The sequence below is a fragment of the Gastrolobium bilobum genome, unplaced genomic scaffold (assembly GCF_033153095.1).
Source record: "Gastrolobium bilobum isolate Gb01-03AN ecotype WA unplaced genomic scaffold, APGP_CSIRO_Gbil_v1 utg59620, whole genome shotgun sequence".
In the NCBI taxonomy this organism is placed as follows: domain Eukaryota; kingdom Viridiplantae; phylum Streptophyta; class Magnoliopsida; order Fabales; family Fabaceae; genus Gastrolobium; species Gastrolobium bilobum.
The window spans coordinates 23,459-45,923 of NW_026898834.1; the positions used below are offsets into that span (position 1 = coordinate 23,459).

At 37.2% G+C, this 22,465-nt stretch overlaps 1 protein-coding gene across 1 annotated transcript; it reads right to left on the minus strand.

Annotated features, from left to right (window-relative positions):
- Positions 1 to 4,680: 4,680 nt before the first annotated feature.
- Positions 4,681 to 21,951, minus strand: LOC133284611 (DNA repair protein UVH3). Its single transcript, XM_061481671.1, has 19 exons — positions 21,818 to 21,951; positions 21,513 to 21,777; positions 20,045 to 20,196; positions 19,884 to 19,961; positions 19,624 to 19,738; positions 19,281 to 19,358; positions 18,815 to 18,972; positions 18,609 to 18,732; positions 18,330 to 18,407; positions 18,196 to 18,249; positions 16,704 to 16,888; positions 14,806 to 16,543; positions 9,186 to 9,380; positions 9,013 to 9,098; positions 8,576 to 8,825; positions 8,330 to 8,466; positions 7,168 to 7,252; positions 6,403 to 6,981; positions 4,681 to 5,600 (listed from the first exon to the last, which is right to left on the minus strand). Exons 1-19 carry the CDS (start codon positions 21,949 to 21,951, stop codon positions 4,902 to 4,904), a joined length of 5,190 nt encoding a protein of 1,729 aa, XP_061337655.1. The 3' UTR covers positions 4,681 to 4,901.
- Between the last annotated feature and the right edge of the window lie 514 nt (positions 21,952 to 22,465).

The window sequence follows — 22,465 nt, forward strand, 5'->3', positions numbered from 1 at the left end:
AAGAACCAGCACCGTTAATTAAGAAAATTAATTAATTAAATATGTGAAATTAGGAAATGATTTCATAATTAACCCTAATAATTATTATGAGGCCTATATAATTATAGAAAGTGGTTAAGAATGGTGAAAGTCGCTTTTTGGAAGAAAAGTGCAGATACTGGTTCTGCTAGTCGGTATAAATGCGTACCAAAAAAGTACCCCGGAAAATTATAATAAGTGCATGATAATTCCTAGAATAATATATAGAACTTGTAAAACGAGTTTCAAGTTAAAATAATGAGAACTGGTGCCAGAAACTGATACTGGCTATGAAAAGCGCGTACTAGAAAGGTGCTCCGAAAAATATAAGAAAAATATAATAATTCTTGTAAAATTGAGTAGGTTAAGAATCCAAAGTTTGGAATTAAAATGCTAAGCGTAGCCATTAAAGCTAATAATGTGTGTTGAATACGTAAGTGGCTATAAATACTTTAATGATTGGGCACAAAATCCTAGAATCAGATTTCCTTCATGAAGAAGGCTGACCAGTTTCTCTAAGTCACTATTCCATTGGTTTTCTTCATCTTTGTGAGCCAAGTTGCCATCTTTTCTTGATTTCTTCACACTTCCTCTTTGTAAACACTTGGGTGTGGCATTGTGAGGGTGAGAAGTGGTCTTTTCTGGTTGTTCAGCTTCTGAGTTTTGAGTTTGAGGGCTGACTTTGTTGGTTTGAGTTGGTGGAGCCATAGTCATGGCATTTGGAGGTCTAAGTAGTGACCTTTGAGTAGAAAGAACCAACCTTGTGCACCATTTTCGTGTGCAGTGGAAGTCAGTACCTTGGAGCTGACTTGTGAGCTCCAAGAGTACCATTGTTGGGCTGTTTCAAGCTTGGGTAAGCTTCCTCACCCTTGATCTTGAGTTTAATGGGTTAAAGTTGATGTCTTGGCATGTTTAATGAGTTAAGCAAGTAACCAACAGTTGTAAGAACCTTAAGGGGCCTAAAAACGCATGCTTTAACATGTATAAGTGTAAAAAATGGAACCTTGGAAGGATATCTTCGCGAAATGCAGAAACTGCATTTTGTCGCGAAATATCTGGATATTTGATCGTGAAATATCCGGATATTGATATCCGGATATGGGGATCTAGATATCTGGATATTGATATCCGGATATGCCCATGAGGAATATCTGGATATTCTGGGATTTTGAAGAACAGTAGCTGCACTGTTCATATAGTAGGCTATTGGGGGTTTGTGGACCCTAGAGTGATGAAGTTGAACTTCTGTTTTAATTGAACTAAGTCAGAATCAAGTCATTAAGGGCTTATGGCTTTGTGGGAAGCCTTAAGACGTAAAACGTAAAAGGAAAACGTAGTCTTTATGTTTATGCTTTTGAGCCTTGAATGTTGATATGCTTGCTGGTCCTAATCAGATTGTGATCTGCTGTGTGTTGGACTTGAGCTGTGTGGACCCTTGGCACTGGATAGTGAGCTTGCAAGGTAAGCTTTCGTGTCCTCGGTTTAACCATGTTGTGGTTCCACCATGTCCCATGCGGGTATGGTTATATGCATGCTGTGTTACATGCTTTTGATGTTTTGGAAATGTTGTTGAGCTGTTATATGCTAGTGCCTTTATGATATGCATGTGGTGTTCCACCTATACGGTAAGCCTGAGTATGTGGTACATACAATATGGTGAGGCTGTGGTGAGGTGCAAGCGGTGTTCCTTGTACTACATGTAGGTATAGACGTATTCCTGCATTTCTCTGGCCAGTAGAATAGTATTGACACACATGGCATGAATATCTGTTGCACTGCATTGAGTTTGGAACTTATACTGAGTTACTGTTTTTAGAACTTATATTGCACATGTAAGTGAGCTTGGGGTGGAAGATCCTTGAGGACCTCTTGTCTTACTAAGATTTCTGGTGTAGAGGTCTCACCCCACGTTTGGGGAATGCTTATTTCAGGTTCAGGGAATGCAGGGGTTGAGACCTCTAGTGGCAGGAGGCCAGAACTTAGCTGATAGATGTTGCATGTTTATACTACTATGTTGATGCTGGATCCTGTTTACTGTCTTATGCTTTTAGCTTCAGTTTATGGATTATTATGTTGAGACTTGATTGATTATGTGGTTGGTTGGTGAGCATGGGGATTGTCCATGCCACATAGACTTGTTTATGTCTTGTTTTAGTGGGAGTTGTAATAATGTATCAGGACCGGACTACAGGTAGTAGATCCGTGACTTAGATACTCACATTTATATCTATATATGGAGGTATTTCAGTTAGATGTTTATTGCAATTTACATACAGGCGGTATTTTATGAAATTGATTAAGTAATCAACTTGGCTAAATATAATGACGTCATAATTGAAAAGAAAAAGATATTCCGCATTTTTGATTAAGCGCAGCTTAATACAATAGTTTGATAACATTACCGGGTATACACGGAGTGTTACAGATCTCACTATTCTTGGTGAAGTTCATATCAGTTATATTGAATCTGAATTTGTTGCAAAGTTCTGGACTTGCTTAGTAAGCAGTAAGCAAACTAATTTGGCAGATAAAAATTATATTTTGGGGTTTAGATATGGACTTTATAAGTTTTTAATTGGAACATAAGTGAACTTAAAATGTAAATACATAAATAAGGATTAAAACGAAATAAGCGTAAATTAAGTAAGTAAGCTAAAGAAGTTGTAATTGAAAACATAATTTAAAATGAGTTTGGTATACTCTACCAAAAAAAAGAAATTGAGTTTGGTATCCATTTCCCCTTCTCTCATCCATCATCAAGGGTGCTCAAAACAAATAAAAATTCGTTGCTCATTCAACTAATCAGTTTAACATAGAACAATATAAATAGCCATTGTTTTCCAACAAATAGCAAGATACATTCAGTTTTAGTAATCAGTCACATGTCTGTGATTTTGGGTGAACAATTATCAATTTGTATAACTTTACAATAATATTACTATTGTAGTCCGGATAATATTTCAGATATCCTAAAAATTCCTAACAAGATGAACTTTAAAGTAGTAATTTGACATTTCATGCTAAACAACGTAACAATGAATTGTTATGTATACCATAAGTTGAATTAACTAATGGAGAGAGATCTTAGGAAGATTTGCATGGTATGCGTAAGGCACAAGTGCGATTATGTTTCTTAACCCATGTTAACCTAGAGTGAATATGAATGCTTGAATTTAAAAGCTATACTTTAATTAACTCATAGTTAATTACTTATGGTTTCAAATATTCTGTGGATTGAGCTTCTTAAATTCAATTTTTTTAGAACTTTTAGTCATATGATATTGGTAGAACCAAACCTGAGCAATCTTTATTTTTCTCTCAAATTTATCTTATTTTCGTTTACTTAATCATGATTAGTTGTTTTAGTACAATTCCATTGCTTATTCTACATCTCCAACAACCTTTAAGTATGATCTTCACAATTGTCATATTTTTATTAATAGTTTGTTAAGGCAAAACTCTTTTAGTTTATCAAAAAATTATTTCTGCAGTCTGCAGATAAGTTATCTGCATTTACTTTCAAAATGACGTCGTTTTGGGATTGAAATATTAAAAAATAATTATTATAAAGACTATAATAACCCTGAAATAAATTAAAATTACAAAAATACCATGATTTCCACCCCATAACGACGTCATATTGAGCTTACTGCAGAAAAAGCGAACCCTTGGTTTATAACTTTGAACGATTATACACTTTCCTCCAAGACCTAGGTAAACCCACCAAGTAGGGGTGTACAAAACAATAAAATGAACCAAACTGAACTATGAATCGATCTGAACCACACTAAAAGAACCACATTATTTTGAACTAGTTCAAGAATCGAACCATTTTTTCAAAATCATTTTGGTTAAAAAATCGAACCACTTTATCAATTTGATTTAATTCGGGCTAAAAACCAAATTGAACTATGCCCATTCTTAAGAGTGTGAAAAAACAAATGATATGAACCAAATTACAAACTAAACCAAATCGCGGCACATTTTTTCAAATCGATTTAAGAACCGAAACTATTTTGTCCAAACCAATTCAAAAACGGAACGAATTTTTTAAAAATCAATTTAGTTCAATACAGAAAACTAAATCGATCCATGCACACCAATGCACGCATAAATAACCATGCAAGTATATTTTCTTATTTTTTTCATTGATAAAAAATAAAATCAATATAAATTTTTATTATTATAATTAGTATCAGGACAAATTCATTTAAATATTTACTGAAAACTTTTGCAATTTCACCCTTTTAAGTAGAAAGTAAAAAGTTGATTCTAAGAGTAAAAATCTGATTGACACAGTCAATACATTACAAAGCATACCGAAATAGAGAGGAGAATGTCGACTACATACATTGTGAATGCATAATTCCTAAGTTGGATGATAAGCATTATGCGTGATTTTTGGTTATTTTGCGTCTGCAACAAATAGTTATATTCTATTGCATGGGATAAGCTTCTACCCATGCAAAACTGTAGACTGGACACCCAATTAGTCTCTCGCTCTCCCTCTAGTTTTCCATTTATTATCAAACATCATACTAGCCTCTAGATGATAACTAATACTATTATCTTTTCTTTGAAAGACTAATTTGATAGCAAGCATGAAAGGATCAATTCTATTTGATATATTTATAAATGATGGCCCAATATATGTTACATACATCTTTTGAATACCTAATCCTTAGAAAGTAGGTATGAGGCGAGATAAGTTTACAACCTCCCCAGAAGCAAAGCATCATCAACGAATATGACACACAGCAGCAGCTATGAAAATTGACAGTGGCTTGTATAAGCCAGATTGCTGAAGCATGGGCAGAGTCCCTGAAGGAAGTGATTTGTAGTCCAAATGGAAAATAATATATGACCGCGACCAAAGTCACACATCAGTTCTTCTTCCTTTTTTTCCTCAAAAAGGGCATAGCACTAAAAGCTCCCGCGGAGGTTCCACTATTGTGATGAGCAATCTCTGGCGTCAAAACCCCCATGTCAGAATGATTACCAGCATTTAGGAGGTCATTATTTGTCTCTTTATTGAATTTAAAAGACGTCCCTTCATCCTGTATCTCATTTTCAGCTTTTTCAGCGCCAGAAAATAATATATCTGAACTACTTTTATCATGGTCAGTTTCGTCCAAAAATTCAGAACAGCTAGGAATGTCTGCAGTACAATCCAATGTAGCAGCAGTGTTGACATCATCAATTGCATTATGGTTATTACCTATCTCACTATCATCAGAACAAAATCCACCTCCCATTTTAAGGTAGCCATCAGAAGAGTCACGATCAAAGGAATTATCACGATTGCCAGTCCCTGGATGACTAGTTTCACCAGCATCCGTGCAAAACCAACCTTCTGACTCGAGAGAGTCTCTAGTCTCCTTTAGAGGTATACTGCTTTCTTTCCCTCTGCTGAAATCAGTTGCACCATCTCTACATGCTCCATGAATGTAAGATAATTTTTCTTCTTTTGGCTCTTTACGCAAGCATGTCTGATTGCTCTCATCAAATGAATCATCAGCATCAGCTTCTTCAACTTCAACATCCTTGAAAGAATAGTTGACAGCTTTCCGAGATCGCATTGACTGGACAGTACACAAAATGTAAGTGGAATCTTTAATTCTTTTTGCTTATTTTTGCAAATTAGATCACATTCAACCCCCTTGATAGCATACCGTTATCAATGTAATAGCAGAGCTTTTTCATTACTTTCTCTTTCTGGACAAATAAAATATGGTGCTTGTGTTTCTAAGATGTAACTGAGATTTATTGAAAGAGGAAAAAAAATCAAAAAACAAAAAGATTACAACAAAAATCAATCACAGAAATTTCAAAGGCTCTATTTATACTAATAAAAGGACAAACCCCAATGTACAAGGCTCCCCGACTTGCAAGGATAGGGGTGAGGGTTAACTATAAGCAACCTCACCCTTACATTTTTGCAAAGAAGTTGTTTCCTAGACTCAAACTCGTAACTTTTCGGTCACAAGAAGCAACTTTACCACTGTTCCAAGACTCCCCTTCAATTCCTATTTATACTAATAATAGACTAAAAAATCCTAATTAAATAAGAAAACAAGTAATGAAATATAAAGAAATAAGCAAACTAAATATTCTAAGATAAAATTAAGATATTACGAGCTATTATTCATATATTCTAACACAGAACTATGAATCTTTTCTTTTTCATTTATAATTTTCAGAGGGATAACATAGACATTTCACGTAGTTGATAGGATTGAGAAGCACCAAAGCACATCTATTTTTTATTATTATTATTATTAATAATGAAGAATAAAGGAAGGTCCTGAACAAAGAAATAACTTGAAGAAGCATTGTATCCCACGTATTCATGTCATAAATTAGAAGAATCATAATGAAGCTTACCCTTCGCAAATCTTTTGGAACTTCTGGCATATCAATATGCACTCTTAGTCCATGATCATCAGTATCACTACTACTTGATGAGGTTTCACGTGATTGAATACTAAGACTTTCCTTCTCCCTTCCTCTTATTACTCCCATACCTCTAGCTCTTCCTCTTCCTCTACCTCTGCTCCTATTCCAAATCAATGCCTTACCATCACATTGCTCTTCTTCTGTCTGCATACACGGCTGTAAATTCTCCACCACAGAAGGATCATCAGTGATTTTCTTTTTCTTTGATTGTGCCTTAGCAACAGTACCCCCATCATTCTTCCTTTTCCTTGACTGTTTCATTTTTGATTTCTTCCTAGCTTCAAGACTTTCCTCTGTACCCTTTGAAGGCTCCAATTTGTTATCCCCAGGTTCAACAGGACCTCCCTTCCCATTCTTCCTATCCTTGGACAAGTCCTCAGCAGAATGATCTATCAAATCCGATGGCTGCTTACCAGTAATTCCTTTTACAGCTTTTTTAATTCTCTTGCTGCGAATTTTTGCAAATCTTTCATTGAAACTATAAAATGCTTCCAACCGCAGTTGAGTCTATATTATAAGATTCAACCAATATCAGGATATTAATAATACGTAGGACTATTAAGAAGACAGAAGATAATCAACAAATAGGAAGCACAAGTATTTAGTGACCAATTTATTTTCATTCTTTAATACAATAAACATAACAATCAGTATCAGTAAAATCCGGGAGATCAATAAAACAGAGTCTCTAACCTCATGTTTGTTATATTCCTTTAAAACAGGTAATAGCAATTCATCTGCTTTCTGGCTAGTCCACATAAATTTCTCCCAGCACAATCTGTATACAGGAAGCAACTCAGAATATCATACAATATAGAAATACATATTCAAAACAACTTAAAGAAGTAGATTTAAAACATTTCAAAGGTGTGATCTATCATGTTCAGATTGATAACATGGATGGAAAAGCCCGGGCCAATTTCTGGGAAGACTGCTAGTTTATCAAGCTCTAATGATCAAGCATAGCACTAAGTGTTGACTTTAAAACTCCTCCAAAAGAACCGAAGCCGAAATATATAACAGATTACAAATCAAATTCATTAAGTAACAAAGTAGTACTCCAAAGAAGAATGAAATAGCTTAAAAGGAAACCTGAACTCCCAACTAACTCCAACCCAATAATAGCCAGGCACCACATGATCCTTAAAATACATACCAACAGTATTAAGCACCGTAAATTGATTTGTGAAAGCAAGAATAAAGCATAAACCTCCTTCCTGTGTTTAAAAGAGGTCCCTCGACCTAAGGGGGCAGCGGAAATGGGAATGTGAGGGATCCAATCTTTCCAATATAAGCAGTTGAAGAAGAGCACCGTTGTTAGCTCAGTGAATAAGGAGAAATGAGGGACTACCGGGACTATCTAATAAGAACTGGATCAGAAATGTTAAGAAACAGGGAAAGAATTGGAGTTTTAAAAGTATGCTCTCTCACTCAGGGTCTGAACCAGGATCCTAGAGATAGAGTTCCAATGAGAACTACAGTACAAGTCTCTCTCTCTCTCAATTCCAGGACTAGACAATACTGGCCCCACTCACTTCTTTCTTAATCCCTTCCTGTCTGGACTACTCTCCCACTCCCTTTATTTCTGATATTTTCCCTCCTTTCCTCCAACCAATTCGGTTTGAGATTTCTACAAATTAACAGCCACTAACATAAACTGAATCAGGCCCTTCTCTTCTATGTTTCACCCCTATTTCGTCTAACACCTTAGTGACTGCGGGTTAACTAACACTATCATATCATACCCTTACTTTTCAAGTCCTATCCAAAGTTGTAGATAATCATCAGTGAACTGAATGGTCATTTAGTGGAAATAAGGTGCTATGAAAACAAGAAAATAAACAAATAAACTCACTTGCGAAGAACAAGATGATCTGGTTTTCCCCAAGTGAAAGGCTCAGTTGACTTGTCAACATGTGGAGAATAGTAAGCAGATATAACTGTTTCACTTGGAAAAGAAGATGGAATATGCCAATTCTTGCTAACATTTCTCTATTAAGAAAAAAGACAGACAACAGGTAAGAAACAAACATGATACAATAAGTGCAAAGTTTTCCTTCACTATGAGACTCGAAAGCACATAAAGCAGGAAATCAGTTACATGCTTATCCAAGAAAGTTTGCTTTATATCTTGGATGTAATCCGGCGACTTGTTTTGCTCCTGAGCATGGGAGATGTTCTGATCTGATGCAGACTCACTATTTTTCTTTCTGGTATTGGATCCACTTTTTGCATCCAACCTTCCAAGGATGGTAGGATCTGGTGACTCAACCCACTGCCGGAACTTTAGAAGGCCATCTTCCTCAGGGAATGCATTTACAACCTCAATAGCATTAACAATGCCAATCCCACTACATTAGCATACAACACAAAAAGATCTAGTCAAGTTCATACATGTGGAACATGTATATAAGCATACCAATGAATCCTACTACAAAAAGAAAAGTCAGATATAGACATTTAGCAACATCTCCATGCAGAAAGGCATTGCGTCACTAGCCATAACTATACACTAGAACAAAGAAAATCTTGTCACACCTTACACCTTCAGTATAATCACTCCCAAGAAGTAGCGCCATGCGTATTAATTTCTCTCTGCTCAATCCAAGCTCCTTCTCAATGTCCTGAAGTAGTGATAAAGAAAAGCATGAAAATGAGAAATTTTCAAAATCGATATTTATTAACGGCCACAGCCTTTAACAGATATAGACCTCCATGAAGTATGTCTCCACATATTTGCGGTCATCAAATATATTCTTGTATACGCTACGTGCCCCAAATAAAAGGACATCAGAGTCATCAGTCACAACACCATCAACGAGTTTCGCGAGCTCCAAGTAAGCACACTGCGCTTCAGCTTCCATTGGAGCAATAATGTATGGCAAGCCAAACATTTGCAGCAGTTCCTACAGAGATCAGATGCATGGGAAACATAAGGGATCAAAATACTTAGAAGGTATGGAAAATCACTGATCAAGGGGTATACATATATAGAACGAGAAAGTAGAATGATGCCTGACATGAGAATGAAAAGCAATGTCCATCAACAACCGTTGCTTAATACAAAAGCCTTGAAAACGAGTTCAAGGGGTAATAATAATAATAATAATAATAATAATAATAAAGAATATGAAATTCAGCATTGAGGTTCATGACTTAATCAAATTAGAAGGATGAGCTATAATTGTTTTAAAACAGTTAAATGTAAAAGAATACGTTGTGTATTGATCTGTGTCAAGGAGTTACAATATATAGAGACCCTAATGGGCTTAAGTGTAAGGCCCAAACCTAATCCAAACCTAATCCTAATACAGTCAGAATACAGTCAGACTATTTACGGATAAGACAGAATCCAATCATATCTAATCAAATCTAATCATATCATATCTAATATTCTAACACTCCCCCTCAAGCTGGTGCGTATATATTATGAGCACCAAGCTTGTTACAAATGTATTCAACCCGAGGACCTCTAAGAGCTTTAGTGAAAACATCTGCTAGTTGATTAGACGAGTTGACAAAAGCTGTCTTGATTTCTCCTGACTGAATCTTTTCCCGAATGAAGTGACAATCAATCTCTATATGTTTGGTCCTCTCATGAAAAACAGGATTAGAGGATATATGTAGCCCAGCTTGATTATCACAGATGAGTGTCATGGGTTGTTTCTGTTCACAAAGATGAAGCTCCTGAATCAACTGCTTTAACCAGATCAACTCACAGGTAGTATTTGCCATTGCACGATACTCAGCTTCTGCACTAGATCGGGAAACAACAGGTTGTTTCTTGCTTTTCCATGAGATTAAGTTTCCTCCGAAGAAGACACAATAACCAGAAGTAGAGCGTCTGTCCGAGGGTGATCCTGCCCAATCGGCATCTGAGTAACCACAAATTTCTGTATTTCCCTGATCCGAATACAACAAACTTTTTCCTGGTGCTCCTTTGATGTATCGGAGGATCCTCACAGCAGCATCCCAATGTGAATCACAAGGGGAATCAAGGAACTGACTGGCCGTACTGACAGCGAAAGAAATATCTGGCCTAGTCACAGTAAGATAATTGAGCTTCCCAATTAGCCTCCGATAATGTCCAGGATCAGATAACGGCTCCCCCTGTCCGGGTAATAACTTGACATTAGGATCCATAGGTGTATCAACTGGTTTACTCCCCAACATACCAGTTTCTTCTAGGATATCCAAGGCATATTTCCTTTGACAGATAGAAATGCCCTGTCTTGATTGCGCCACCTCAATTCCCAAGAAGTAACGCAGCTTCCCAAGGTCCTTTGTTTGAAATGTACTAAACAAATGTTGTTTTAACTGACGAATTTCGTCTTGATCACTTCCGGTGAGAATGATGTCGTCAACATAGACTAACAAATAGATACACTTATCAGGAGATGTAATCCTATAAAACACAGAATGGTCAACTTTACTGCGGATTAAGCCAAACGCCTGAACAGCAAAACTGAAACGACTGAACCATGCTCGAGGAGACTGCTTGAGACCATATAAGGATTTTCGAAGACGACACACCTTTCCAGACTCCCCCTGAGCAACAAAACCAGGTGGTTGCTCCATGTAAACTTCTTCTTGTAAATCACCATGAAGAAAGGCATTTTTGATGTCAAGTTGAAGGAGTGGCCAGTGACGAACAGCAGCAAGGGCAAGAAAGAGGCGGACTGACGCCATCTTAGCGACCGGAGAAAATGTATCGCTATAATCAAGGCCAAAGATTTGAGTAAAACCCTTGGCAACTAAACGTGCCTTGAGACGATCAATATGGCCATCAGGTCCAACTTTCACAGTAAAAACCCAGCGACAACCAACTATAGACTTCTCTGGAGGAGCAGAAACAAGGTCCCAAGTGCCATTGGAATGAAGTGCAGTCATCTCATCAAGCATTGCTTGGCGCCACCCTGGATGGGAAAGTGCTTCACCTGTGGTCTTAGGAATAGAAATAGAAGAAAGACTAGAAACAAAGGTGAAATGAGGTGAAGAAAGACGGTCATAACTCAAAAAGGTATAAAGAGGATAAGGGTTACGCGTAGTACGTGTACCTTTTCTTTGAACAATGGGAAGAGTCTCTGATGAAGGATCCGGAGGGGAAGAAGCAACAGCAGTGGGCGATGAGTCAGCAAGAGTCGAGTCGACAGGAGGCACAGTTTTGCGACGCTGATAGGTGAGAAGTGGACGGTCCTCAGGTATAGAAGCAATAGGTTGCTCATCTGGAATAGAAGCACCTGCAGCTGGCAAAGACAAGTCAAGAAAAGGGACAGGAAGTACATGATCAACTTGTGACATCTGAGATGGGATAGAATTAAAGGGTTTTTGATCAAGAAAAGTGACATCAGCGGAAACTAAGTAACGCTTAAGGTCGGGAGAATAACAACGATAACCCTTTTGAAGACGAGAATAACCAAGAAAGATACACTGAAAGGCTTTGGATGTTAACTTATCCTTACCAGGAGTGAGATCATGAACAAAACAAGTACAACCAAAAACATGTGGAGTTAGAGGATAAAGAGGAACATCTGGAAGCAATAGATTATGAGGAATGTCATTGTGGAGCACAGATGAAGGCATGCGATTGATGAGAAAACAAGAGATGAGTACAGCATCTGCCCAGAAGTGAAGAGGAACCTGCATATGAATAAGAAGGGTACGAGCAGTTTCAATGAGATGTCTGTTTTTACGTTCAGCCACCCCATTTTGTTGTGGAGTGTGAGGACAAGTAGTTTGATGTAAAGTACCTTGTGTGGCCAAGAAATTAGAAAAATCAATAGAAACATATTCCTTAGCATTATCACTACGTAGAATACGAATAGAAACACCAAATTGAGTATGGATCTCAGTAGAAAACTTTTTATAAATGGAAAATAACTCAGAACGATTTTTCATTAAATAGGTCCAAGTGCAACGGGAAAAATCATCAATAAAGGTAACGAAATACCGAAAACCTAAGACAGACAAGGTACGACTTGGACCCCAGATATCTGAATGAACAAGAGAGAAAGGGGCATCAGCTCGTTTATTGACTCGACTGGCAAAAGAGGAGCGTGTATGCTTCCCTTGTTGACATGACACACAATCTAAAGACTGAAGACCGGACAAAAGAGGAACCATTTTCTGCAACTTTGAAAGACTTGGATGACCAAGGCGACTGTGGATAAGTTGTGGAGATTCTGTGAGAGAGCATGCTACTGAAGGACGAGGCACATCCAGATAATAAAGCCCCCGTGACTCACGACCCACTCCAATCATTTTCCCCGTACCCGGATCCTGCACAGAAACAGAATGGTTAGAGAAAGTAACGGTGCAAGTGAGGGAGTGGATCAACTTACTAATAGAAATTAAGTTATAAGGGATGTCAGGAATGTAATAGACAGATGTCAGGGCCAAGGTAGAGGTCGGACGAGCTTGTCCAATCCCACAAACTGGGGCTTTGGTTCCATCCGCAAGGGTAAAAGACGGTAAATGATCAGAATAAGTAAGAGATGTAAAGAGTTCCTTATTACCACAGAGATGATCGGTAGCACCGGAGTCAAATATCCAAGTGCCAAGTGATGTAGAATGAGAAACACAAGCAACGGGATTACCAGTATAAGGGTGAGACTGAGGAGAAGCCTTCCTGAGAGGGGTTTGGAGTGCAGCACAGTCCGAACCTGAACCAAATGATGCTTTGTCTGACTGAGCTATATTTGCAACAATAGAAGGAGAGTTAACCTCCGAGAGATCAGGAGATGCTGCTGCCATTTAAAGATAAAATATAAAAGCCGTAAACGAAGGCAAACGATATCCAATCAAGAAGAACCACGCGTCTAAGGTCAGACCCACAGAGAAACAATCACAGATCCAGAAAGAGGAGGAGAAGGCGAGCTTCTCTGTCCAAGACCGGCCGGAAAAAGCCGCCGGAATAGTGCTCACGCGCCGGCAGAAGGTGGCGCGTGAAGCCCACGCGCAGTGAAGACAGGTGGCGCGTGACGGCGCGTGGGAGATGCGTTGCTGATCGGACCACCACAGACCTGGTCGCCGGGAAGAAAGGGTCCTGATCGCGTGAAGTTTGGTCGGAAAAGTCGCCGGAAAAAGTCTCCGGTTGCCTGAACAGTGATTCTGACGGCGGGCGGTGGTTCCGGTGGCCGTCGGAGGTGCTGACGCGTTTGGAAAAATCACTCAGAGGCTGTTTACAGCCCTAGAAGGCTTGCCGGAAGGACGCACGGCAAGAAAGAGGACTCCTAAGCAGTGGGCTTAGGTTTTTAAAGCAAAAAAAAAAGGTTTCTGAGCGGAAGCGAGGGTTCCTAGAACGAAAGAGCTCTGATACCAAGTTAAATGTAAAAGAATACGTTGTGTATTGATCTGTGTCAAGGAGTTACAATATATAGAGACCTTAATGGGCTTAAGTGTAAGGCCCAAACCTAATCCAAACCTAATCCTAATACAGTCAGAATACAGTCAGACTATTTACGGATAAGACAGAATCCAATCATATCTAATCAAATCTAATCATATCATATCTAATATTCTAACAATCTAATATTCTAACAAAAACCTTCACAATAAAATGTAAATAAGAAGTAAGACGCCATGGCCAATTAATCATGTTTTCGACCAGCATTCAAGTCTAGACTACTCCATCAACTGGTGACGGAATAGCATGTAAGAAAGCCACTAAATTGGGAAGTTTAAGCTCTAATGCGATAGTGTGTGTGCGTGTAACAAACCATGCAAGTGTTCAATTAAATTAGACAGGGTTAAGTTTGTGGCACCTAGATATGCATTATCTGGCTTTGACGTTCTTAAGTGCAGAATAGATTTTGGCTTATATACTAATTATCATTAGTCTCACTAGTATGGCACATCTGCCTGGATAAAAATATTTGAGTGTTTGCTCAGGTGTTAAGTCTACCTCCATTGTTAGCACTAATTTTAAACAAAACCTTTCATAATAAACAATTGTCTTGAAATTCTAGTTTAATGTGTGCCAGTGACAATTCTATACATGTTTTTCTCTGAAACATAAGAGTTTCATCCTTGTTGTCCTGTCGATGCTGATTACTTGCCATTCTTGAAAACAACCAAAATTTACAAACAATTAGTGCTTCAAATTAAATGAGCACTACAAGAATGCAAAAATGCACATTATGCCTTGTTTTCAGACTCATGCTGTCCATTCCTTCAATCAAAATTAATTAAAAAGTTTAGCGGATGTATGTGTTGGTAGGGGAACACTAATTAGCAAAAAAGTATGAAACACCCAGCAGCAATTTTTCTGAAAAGTTAATAGTTAGCCATGATATGATATCATTCAAGTATGGACAAGCTTGTGTTCCGCACCTGACATTCTGTGAATAACTCACTGTTTACAGATTCTGCATTACGTTCAAGCTTCCTCTGTTCATTTTCTAGATTGATATATTCTTGACCAAGAATTTGCATTTCTTCCTCCAATCTAACCTCATCTACACGTGCAGGAAAATCTTCTATGATGTTCACTGCATCTTCGGCAAGGTTACTATTCCTTTCCTCACTTAAATTTCCACCATTGTCCACTCCAGGGAATTTTGGCTCGATATCAAGGTCTTCTGTTGATCCTTTCAAGGATGACCCCATCGAAAGAATAGCAGGCTTGGTATTGTCCGTAAAACTACTAATGGGTTCAGATCCATTAATATAGTTCTTTTTCTCTTCAGTCACACCAAGTAGATCAACTTTGGGCGAATTCTTACAATAGAAAGACACTTTACCATCATCATTACCATTATCCAATAACTGCTCTGAAACCATAGGGACCTCATCCTTCATTGTTACATTTGCATCTGAAGTTGAATCTTCAGAATGAGAGTGTTTATCCAGTCTGCAAGGTTTGTCAGTCAATATCTCCGTGTTATTGGAACTAAACGTCGCAGATGAATTTGACTGACTTCCATGAAAATGGAATGTTTGTGAGTTATTCCCAGCCACATAATCATGTTTTTTATCCCCATCAACAATTTCATGTAACTCATTTTGTTCAGTATCATCTTCCCTATTCGAAGTGGAACCACCCAGAATATTTTTATTTTTCAGGAGTTCAACATTATCATTTAAATCCATTGGGCCAGAACAACACAGATTATCAGCATGTTCTAATCCATGATCCAATTTGTTCTCATATGCATTTGAACGCTCATCTATAGATTCTATAGATGACATGCATTTAATTTTCCCATTCCCTGTACTCTCAAGACTTCTCCTTATTGCCTCCTGAAAATCAGACTCCTCCTCCAAGCACCCTCGAGATGCTGATTTTCCTGAATCACCTTGACACAATAAGGTGCTTTTAGTGCCATCACAATCTCCTTCCTCCCATTCTACTTCACTTTCATTATTATTATTATCCTCATCTGCAACAGAAGACTGCAATTCCACCTTAAAATGTCCAGGAAAAATTATATTCTTACCTTCAACAGTTCCTTCTTCCCAATCACAATCTGAATCAGAATCAGAAGGCTGTTCTTTTGCTGCACTATCATCACCAAGATAGATTGCCACTGAATTTCCTCCCACTAAACTGGAAAATATATCATCCTCACCATTTACAAACTTATTCTTGCAATCAAATTCAAAGGATATCGGTATAGAAGTATCCCTGTCAAGCATTGATTGCTCATTTTGCGCACGCTCTTTAACCAAGTCAACATTCACCTCTCGTGATTTACCAACAAGCTGGTTCCCATAACTTTCTGATGAACCATTATTCTTTGCATTTAGCACGGTTCCAATATTAGCAGCCTTGTTCGCATATGATCTTTCCTGCTCAATTTCCTTCATCAAGTCCAAATTCCTTTGTATATCACGGGTCATACGCATTCCCATAGCTCTCATTCTACTAACTCGAAGTCGACCGCTCTCATCTAGATATGTCTGAATACTTTCATCAACAGGCTCACTAGGTTGATTGCAATTCAATCCACTTGAAGTATTAGAATCATTGCCTGCTGTAATGCTATTTGCAAAATTCCGTGAAGGATGTGTTCCTCGTTCTTTTTGTTGTGTATTTTCAGTTTTCTCTAATCTGGTAGAGGTAAGTTCTCTGCCATATTGATGAATGCAAATAAGGAAGTTGTCAACATTAAAAACCCACCAGACATCATATGCAATATGCAGGAAAATCACCCAGCTAAGCCAATATTTATTAGGACTGGCATCTTATTAATCAATAGCCCAAAATCATTGAAAATAAGATTACTTACTGTTTGTCACCAGTAAAAGATGACGAGAATATATACTCTCTGTTGGCTTCAGATGCAATCCGCGAAGTCTGTACACCACCAACTCCTCTGCCAGCAGCAGCTTTCTGCACTTGATCTATCTCCCGTCGGAAAGCAACAGTTTTAAGGTAAGCTTGTATTTGTAGCTCAGAGAATTTTGCAGGATCCTGAAAGAAGCATATCAGATGAAATACATTATTCACATAAAAGTACAGTGCCCGATCACTTATTTGTAGTGAGGAAAAGTAATTTTAATACCAAAATGAATCAAAGAAACAAGAGAGAGAGAGAGCAAACAGTAGTATTAGATAGTAAACAGAGAAAGCAAATTATTAATGCCATCAAGCATCAGCATAGCACCAAACCAAATCACTAAAAGAACATGAAGATAATTAACCATTAAAAACTACAAATGAAGGTCGAAGACTGCTTAAATGCTGCAGTAATTACAGGTGAAATTTTATGAGATACATGCCATCGACTTAGAGAAATATATAAATGTTCACAGTAAACCGACCATCACAAAGCATCCACTACACCCTAATACAGCAAGGAACCAGGCCATCAGCTTTGCATTAAAAGTTTAACCAGGACATACTCAAAATCACAGGCTTCAGTTTGCCACAACCACCAGAATTGAATAATATGAATATTCTTACAACCTCCTAGTGCAACATCCTCAAGTAGCAAATGATCAGTAAGATCACTTATGTCTGCTAACACACCAGGGTCTAGATTCGAGTTAAAGCTGTAAGAAAGCAGCAACTTCCCTATTTTCTAATTTCTAGTAAAAGCGTGAGTTCTCTATCCAAAGTTCTACCCTCATGTTTCCTTTATAAGTTCAGAAGAAAATTATTAAAAATAATTCCTTCTATGCCACTTTTAAAATTGCAAATGGAAGAGCATGAAAACCCAAAAAGTACTACCACTTTTGGTTATTTATGCCCAGCAGTGTGATTATTTTATTTGCTTCAAAATCAACAGAATTCTCAATATACAAGTCTCATAAATACCAGCACTCCATTCCAACAGCGAAAGAAATAATTACAGTACATTTTGCCTCCAAAATCTACTAATATGTCAACATTATACAATATTATTCATGATAACTGTAAAGAACCAATTCAACCCAAAAACTTAAGTTGTTGGATGAGGCTACATCAATGGTTTTATATATCTCAACACGCCCCCTCACACGAGAGCCCACTGGGCTTGAAGGGTGGACAATGCACAGACCCACCTACCTGTGCGAAGAAAGAAATTCCACTAGAAAGAAAGTGGGGGCGGTGAGGATCGAATCCGGTACACCGAGGCTCTGATACCATGTAAAGAACCAATTCAACCCAAAAGCTTAAGTTGTTGGGTGAGGCTACATCAATGGTTTTATATATCTCAACAATAACTGCAATACTTAATTTGGTACATGTTTTACATTGCAACATATCAAAATTACATATGAATTCTTTTCACCAACCTTCTTGACTTTCTGATACTTATGTCTGTTCTCTGCAATCAATCGCTCTCTCATCTGCAAAATAATTTTTCAATGACTGACATCAGAATAAACTAAGGTACTTGAGCTAGAAAATACTTTACGAACACAAATACCTGAACAAGGAGATCCAGTTGCATTGATGGAGGCAAAGAGGCTAGAACAGCTGGATCAACTTCACCGTGCATTGCTGGCTGCAAAGGAAAGTGAAAATCACATTTTTTAGTTTGGAGTCAGAGAAGCACAGATTAATATTAAAATGAACTTTGGAATCATTGTAGCTTTCTAAGTAAAGATTACCAAATTGAAAAATGACCAAGAGGTGTTGTCCAAACCCTAAGCACAAACCAGATGAAATAACTCAAAGACTCACATTTCTAGAAATTTAAACTGACCAGTATCATCTCTTCATCTTCGTCATAGTCACCATCCTCTTCCTCGATGGTTGAAGCCCCAAGAGAAGTTGATGCATTATTTACTAACATCACATTTTCCTCCACAGCAATAGACGCAGCTAACCTAATAGACTCATAAAAACACATAAACCTGATAACCAAGTGAAAACACTACAACTTCAAAATTAACTTTCAATGCCACTTACATTTCATCAATTTTATCTTGATTGTCACAACTTGAGCTACACCCTATCACATCAGTTTCAGAGAACAGAATCCCCTTACCCTTGCCCAGATCATTGACCTCATGCTGTTTCTGGTTGTCAACTTCTTTCATTAGTTCTTCTGCTTTCTTTCCTTTAAGCTGTTATCAAACAATAAACACAAACATTTTACTTTTGAACCAAATTAAAGCCAATATATCATATGACAGATGAGTTGTAAGAATAACTCATAATGGTGTTTTCAAGAAAATATTATATAAACAATGAGGGAATAAATTATATGGTGTTATATTCTTGAAAATGTTTTATCTGATCCTTCATTGCTTGTCATTCAGTATGTTTATTAAAAGAAAGAGAAAAAAGAAGCTAATTATAATACTAAGATTGAGAAATATGATAAAATACATGACAAAAGACAAGATCATCTATAGCATATGTAAAATCTGACCTGCGCAAGAATATCAAGTTGCATTGACTGTGGCAAAGCAGCTAACACAGCTATATCAACTTCCGTGTTGACTGATGACTGAGGAGAAAAAGATATATATGTAGCAACAAGTGAAAAAAGGTTCAACAAATTCAGGAGCATTAACAGAAAGTATTAGGATGTAATAACTACAAAGAAAATCAAATACTGCCTTATTCCCCACAATGACTCTATGGTTACATTCTCAGAAAGGTGTAAGTTACAATTAAGAAACATATAGTAACAGTATACACAAAAATAATAGAAAAATCATATTGTAATGTCTAATTGAAATCATTCCATCTGTCAACATTTGCAAATTTACCAGTATCATTTCTTCATCCGCACCACATTCCTCCTCTATAGGCCTAATAAGAGTAGACTCCACTCCTTTTCTGGCCAGTCTTCCTTTTTCCTCTGCAGCTATAGATGCTGCCAGCCTAAATTAACTCATCCAAACATTATAGACAAGTTATTAACCATATTCAAGATCAAATGTAATAAAAAATGTTTCATGCAACTTATATGTAAGATACTCCATGGCTTTCTGCTCCTTCAATTGGGATAAATATATAGGTGGATTACATTTCATCAAGCTCCTCCTGGTTGCAACTTGTCAATATTGTTGCCTGCGATAAACTTGGGTTCTCCTTAGCTGCAGGCCTAATAAATAATACAAATAATGAAGCAAGCATAAGTCTGATAGAAGACGACTTCTAAGATTTACAACAGAATATGCGGATTACATTTCATCTAGCTCTTTCACATTACTTCTTCCTATATCACTACCAACAAAGTCCTTCTGATCAGATTTTTTCTGACCCTCAGTATCATTCTTCTGCTTCAGCCTCTGATTCTTAATATCACTAGCCACTTCCTTCAACTTCAATACCTTTAACTGTCAAAAAGAAAATTAAAAATTAAAAACAAAAGTTAAAATAGCAGAAGAATACATGTAACTAATAAAATAGATTATATACACCATCTTAATGTAGTTCACGTGCTACATCTGCTCAGCCATTAGTAAAAATGGAACCACAGTTCTCTGTTTAGTAGTAAAGTAAGTAAACAGAAAGGAAGATTCAAATCCACCATCCTCAGATATCCGTGACAAAATCACGAATATTATACAATCCAACATTAAAGTTTATTGTAATTAAATTCTTTACAATTTGCAAATGGTATATAGAATTGAGCACAAATAGCCCTCTTAATAACAGAATCAACCCATATTTCCACCCAACCCATTACTATAAACACAACATGAAAGTGAGCAAGTGACAGAGAAACATAACAACAAATAGTACAGATATGGATAATCATTTAGGGCCTGTTTAGTATGATGTATACAGCTTGATATATAAGCTTAAACTATGCATTATGACATTTTTAGTTGTTTGGTGTGACCATCGTATAGTATAAGTTTATACAGTAGGATCTCTTTATACATCAAAATGATGTATAACTTAATCAGGCCTGATAAAGGCTTGATATATTAATATATTAAAATTATTGAATTTTTAAAATATTGGAGATTTTTATTTTTTTAAAAAATTAACATATTTTTTGGACACACTGATTAACAGATTTCTATAAAAATTAATATATGATATATTTGCAAGAATTATACAAATTCATTATTAAAAGGTATTTTTGTCAAAAATATTTTTTTTATCCTATCTAGTATTATTGAGTGCATTGCCAAATATTGGATGATATTATCTTATACAATATATTATCTTATACAATATCATGTCAAACGCTGAATAGTATTAAAATTTAATCAGGTCTTATACAAGGCCTTATTCTATCGGGTCATATACTGTCAGGCATTTTCCTATACTATGTACCAAACACGCGGGTGTTTGAGAAAGCGGAAAATTGTGAGGAGAGTGAAAAATAGAGTGCGATGAAAGTCTTTCAACTGCCACTCATCGCTGGGGTGGTAAAGGGTGGAAAATCACTTGCAACTCATATTCATACTGCAGAAATACCGAAAATCGTAAGCTAAAGTGTAAACAAATTGCACTCAACTTTCAACCGTCTTACATTTTTCTACTACGAAGCAAATGTCAAGTAATTTTTCCTTCTATTGGAACTCTACGATCAATTACGAAGAAATGCACCAAGCCAAATAAAGAAGCTATGAAATTGGGTAAAAAAAAAAACTAATCATGGCTTCAATGGTACAGAACAAAAAGCAAAAAGTCTTACATGATTGAGTAGCAATTTCTCTGCAGTCTTGCGTACTTTGGCTTGTGCGTTCTCGCGCTGCCTGCGGCGTGCGATCACGGTGCGGCGCTTGAGGGCTGGGGTTCCGCCGTCGAAGACGAAGACTGGCTTGGTCCGGAGGAACAAGAGCTTGCAAATCCGACGGAAGAACCCGAGCAGATGAGCGTTGCGAACCATTTCACCCTTCTCGTCACGCATCGCCTTCAGAAACTGCACCATCCATATGCTCGCGTCTGAAAAGAAGAAGAAAAAAATTCACGGTATTACTTATTTATTTATTTATTTATTTAATGCGATTAATGGGGAAAAAAGGTGAAATGGTTGAAGGAATACCGATGGCGAGTGTTTTTCCGGCGAGAGTCTCGACGGAGACGCGGCGACCGACGGGGGCGAGTAATTCCCATAGACCGTGGACTCCCATTGTCTTGCTTTTGCTACGGAGTGCGGGCTTCTGCCTCAATTGCCTTCGCCTGTTTTGTTATGCCGCCAATCGTCCTGGCCTGCCAATAAGTCTATGGTTTATGATTTGAGTCGGTACTGTGCTAAACGACCTTGTTTCGATCCCACGTTTTTTTTTTTTCAAGGTAATAGAATAAATTTTTTTATTTAAATTAAAAAAAAAACATTCACTTTCACTCTCTCGTTATTTTCATTTTCTGTGTTTATCTCACTCTTAAAATGACATAATTTATGTCATTTAAAATGACAAACATCAAGCCCATAAATATATGAGTATCAAGAAATTCTAACCTTAAGCTATTTGACTCTAGGTTTTCTGGATTCTTCTCACTCACCGGATCCGATTAGGCTTTAAGTGAAAGAATATAAAGCTAACAATAAACCGGTAGTTACTGCATTACACCAGCCAAAACTAATGTAAGAAACAATACAAAGCAATGTAAGAAACAATACAATGTGGAGATTAGGATTATTAA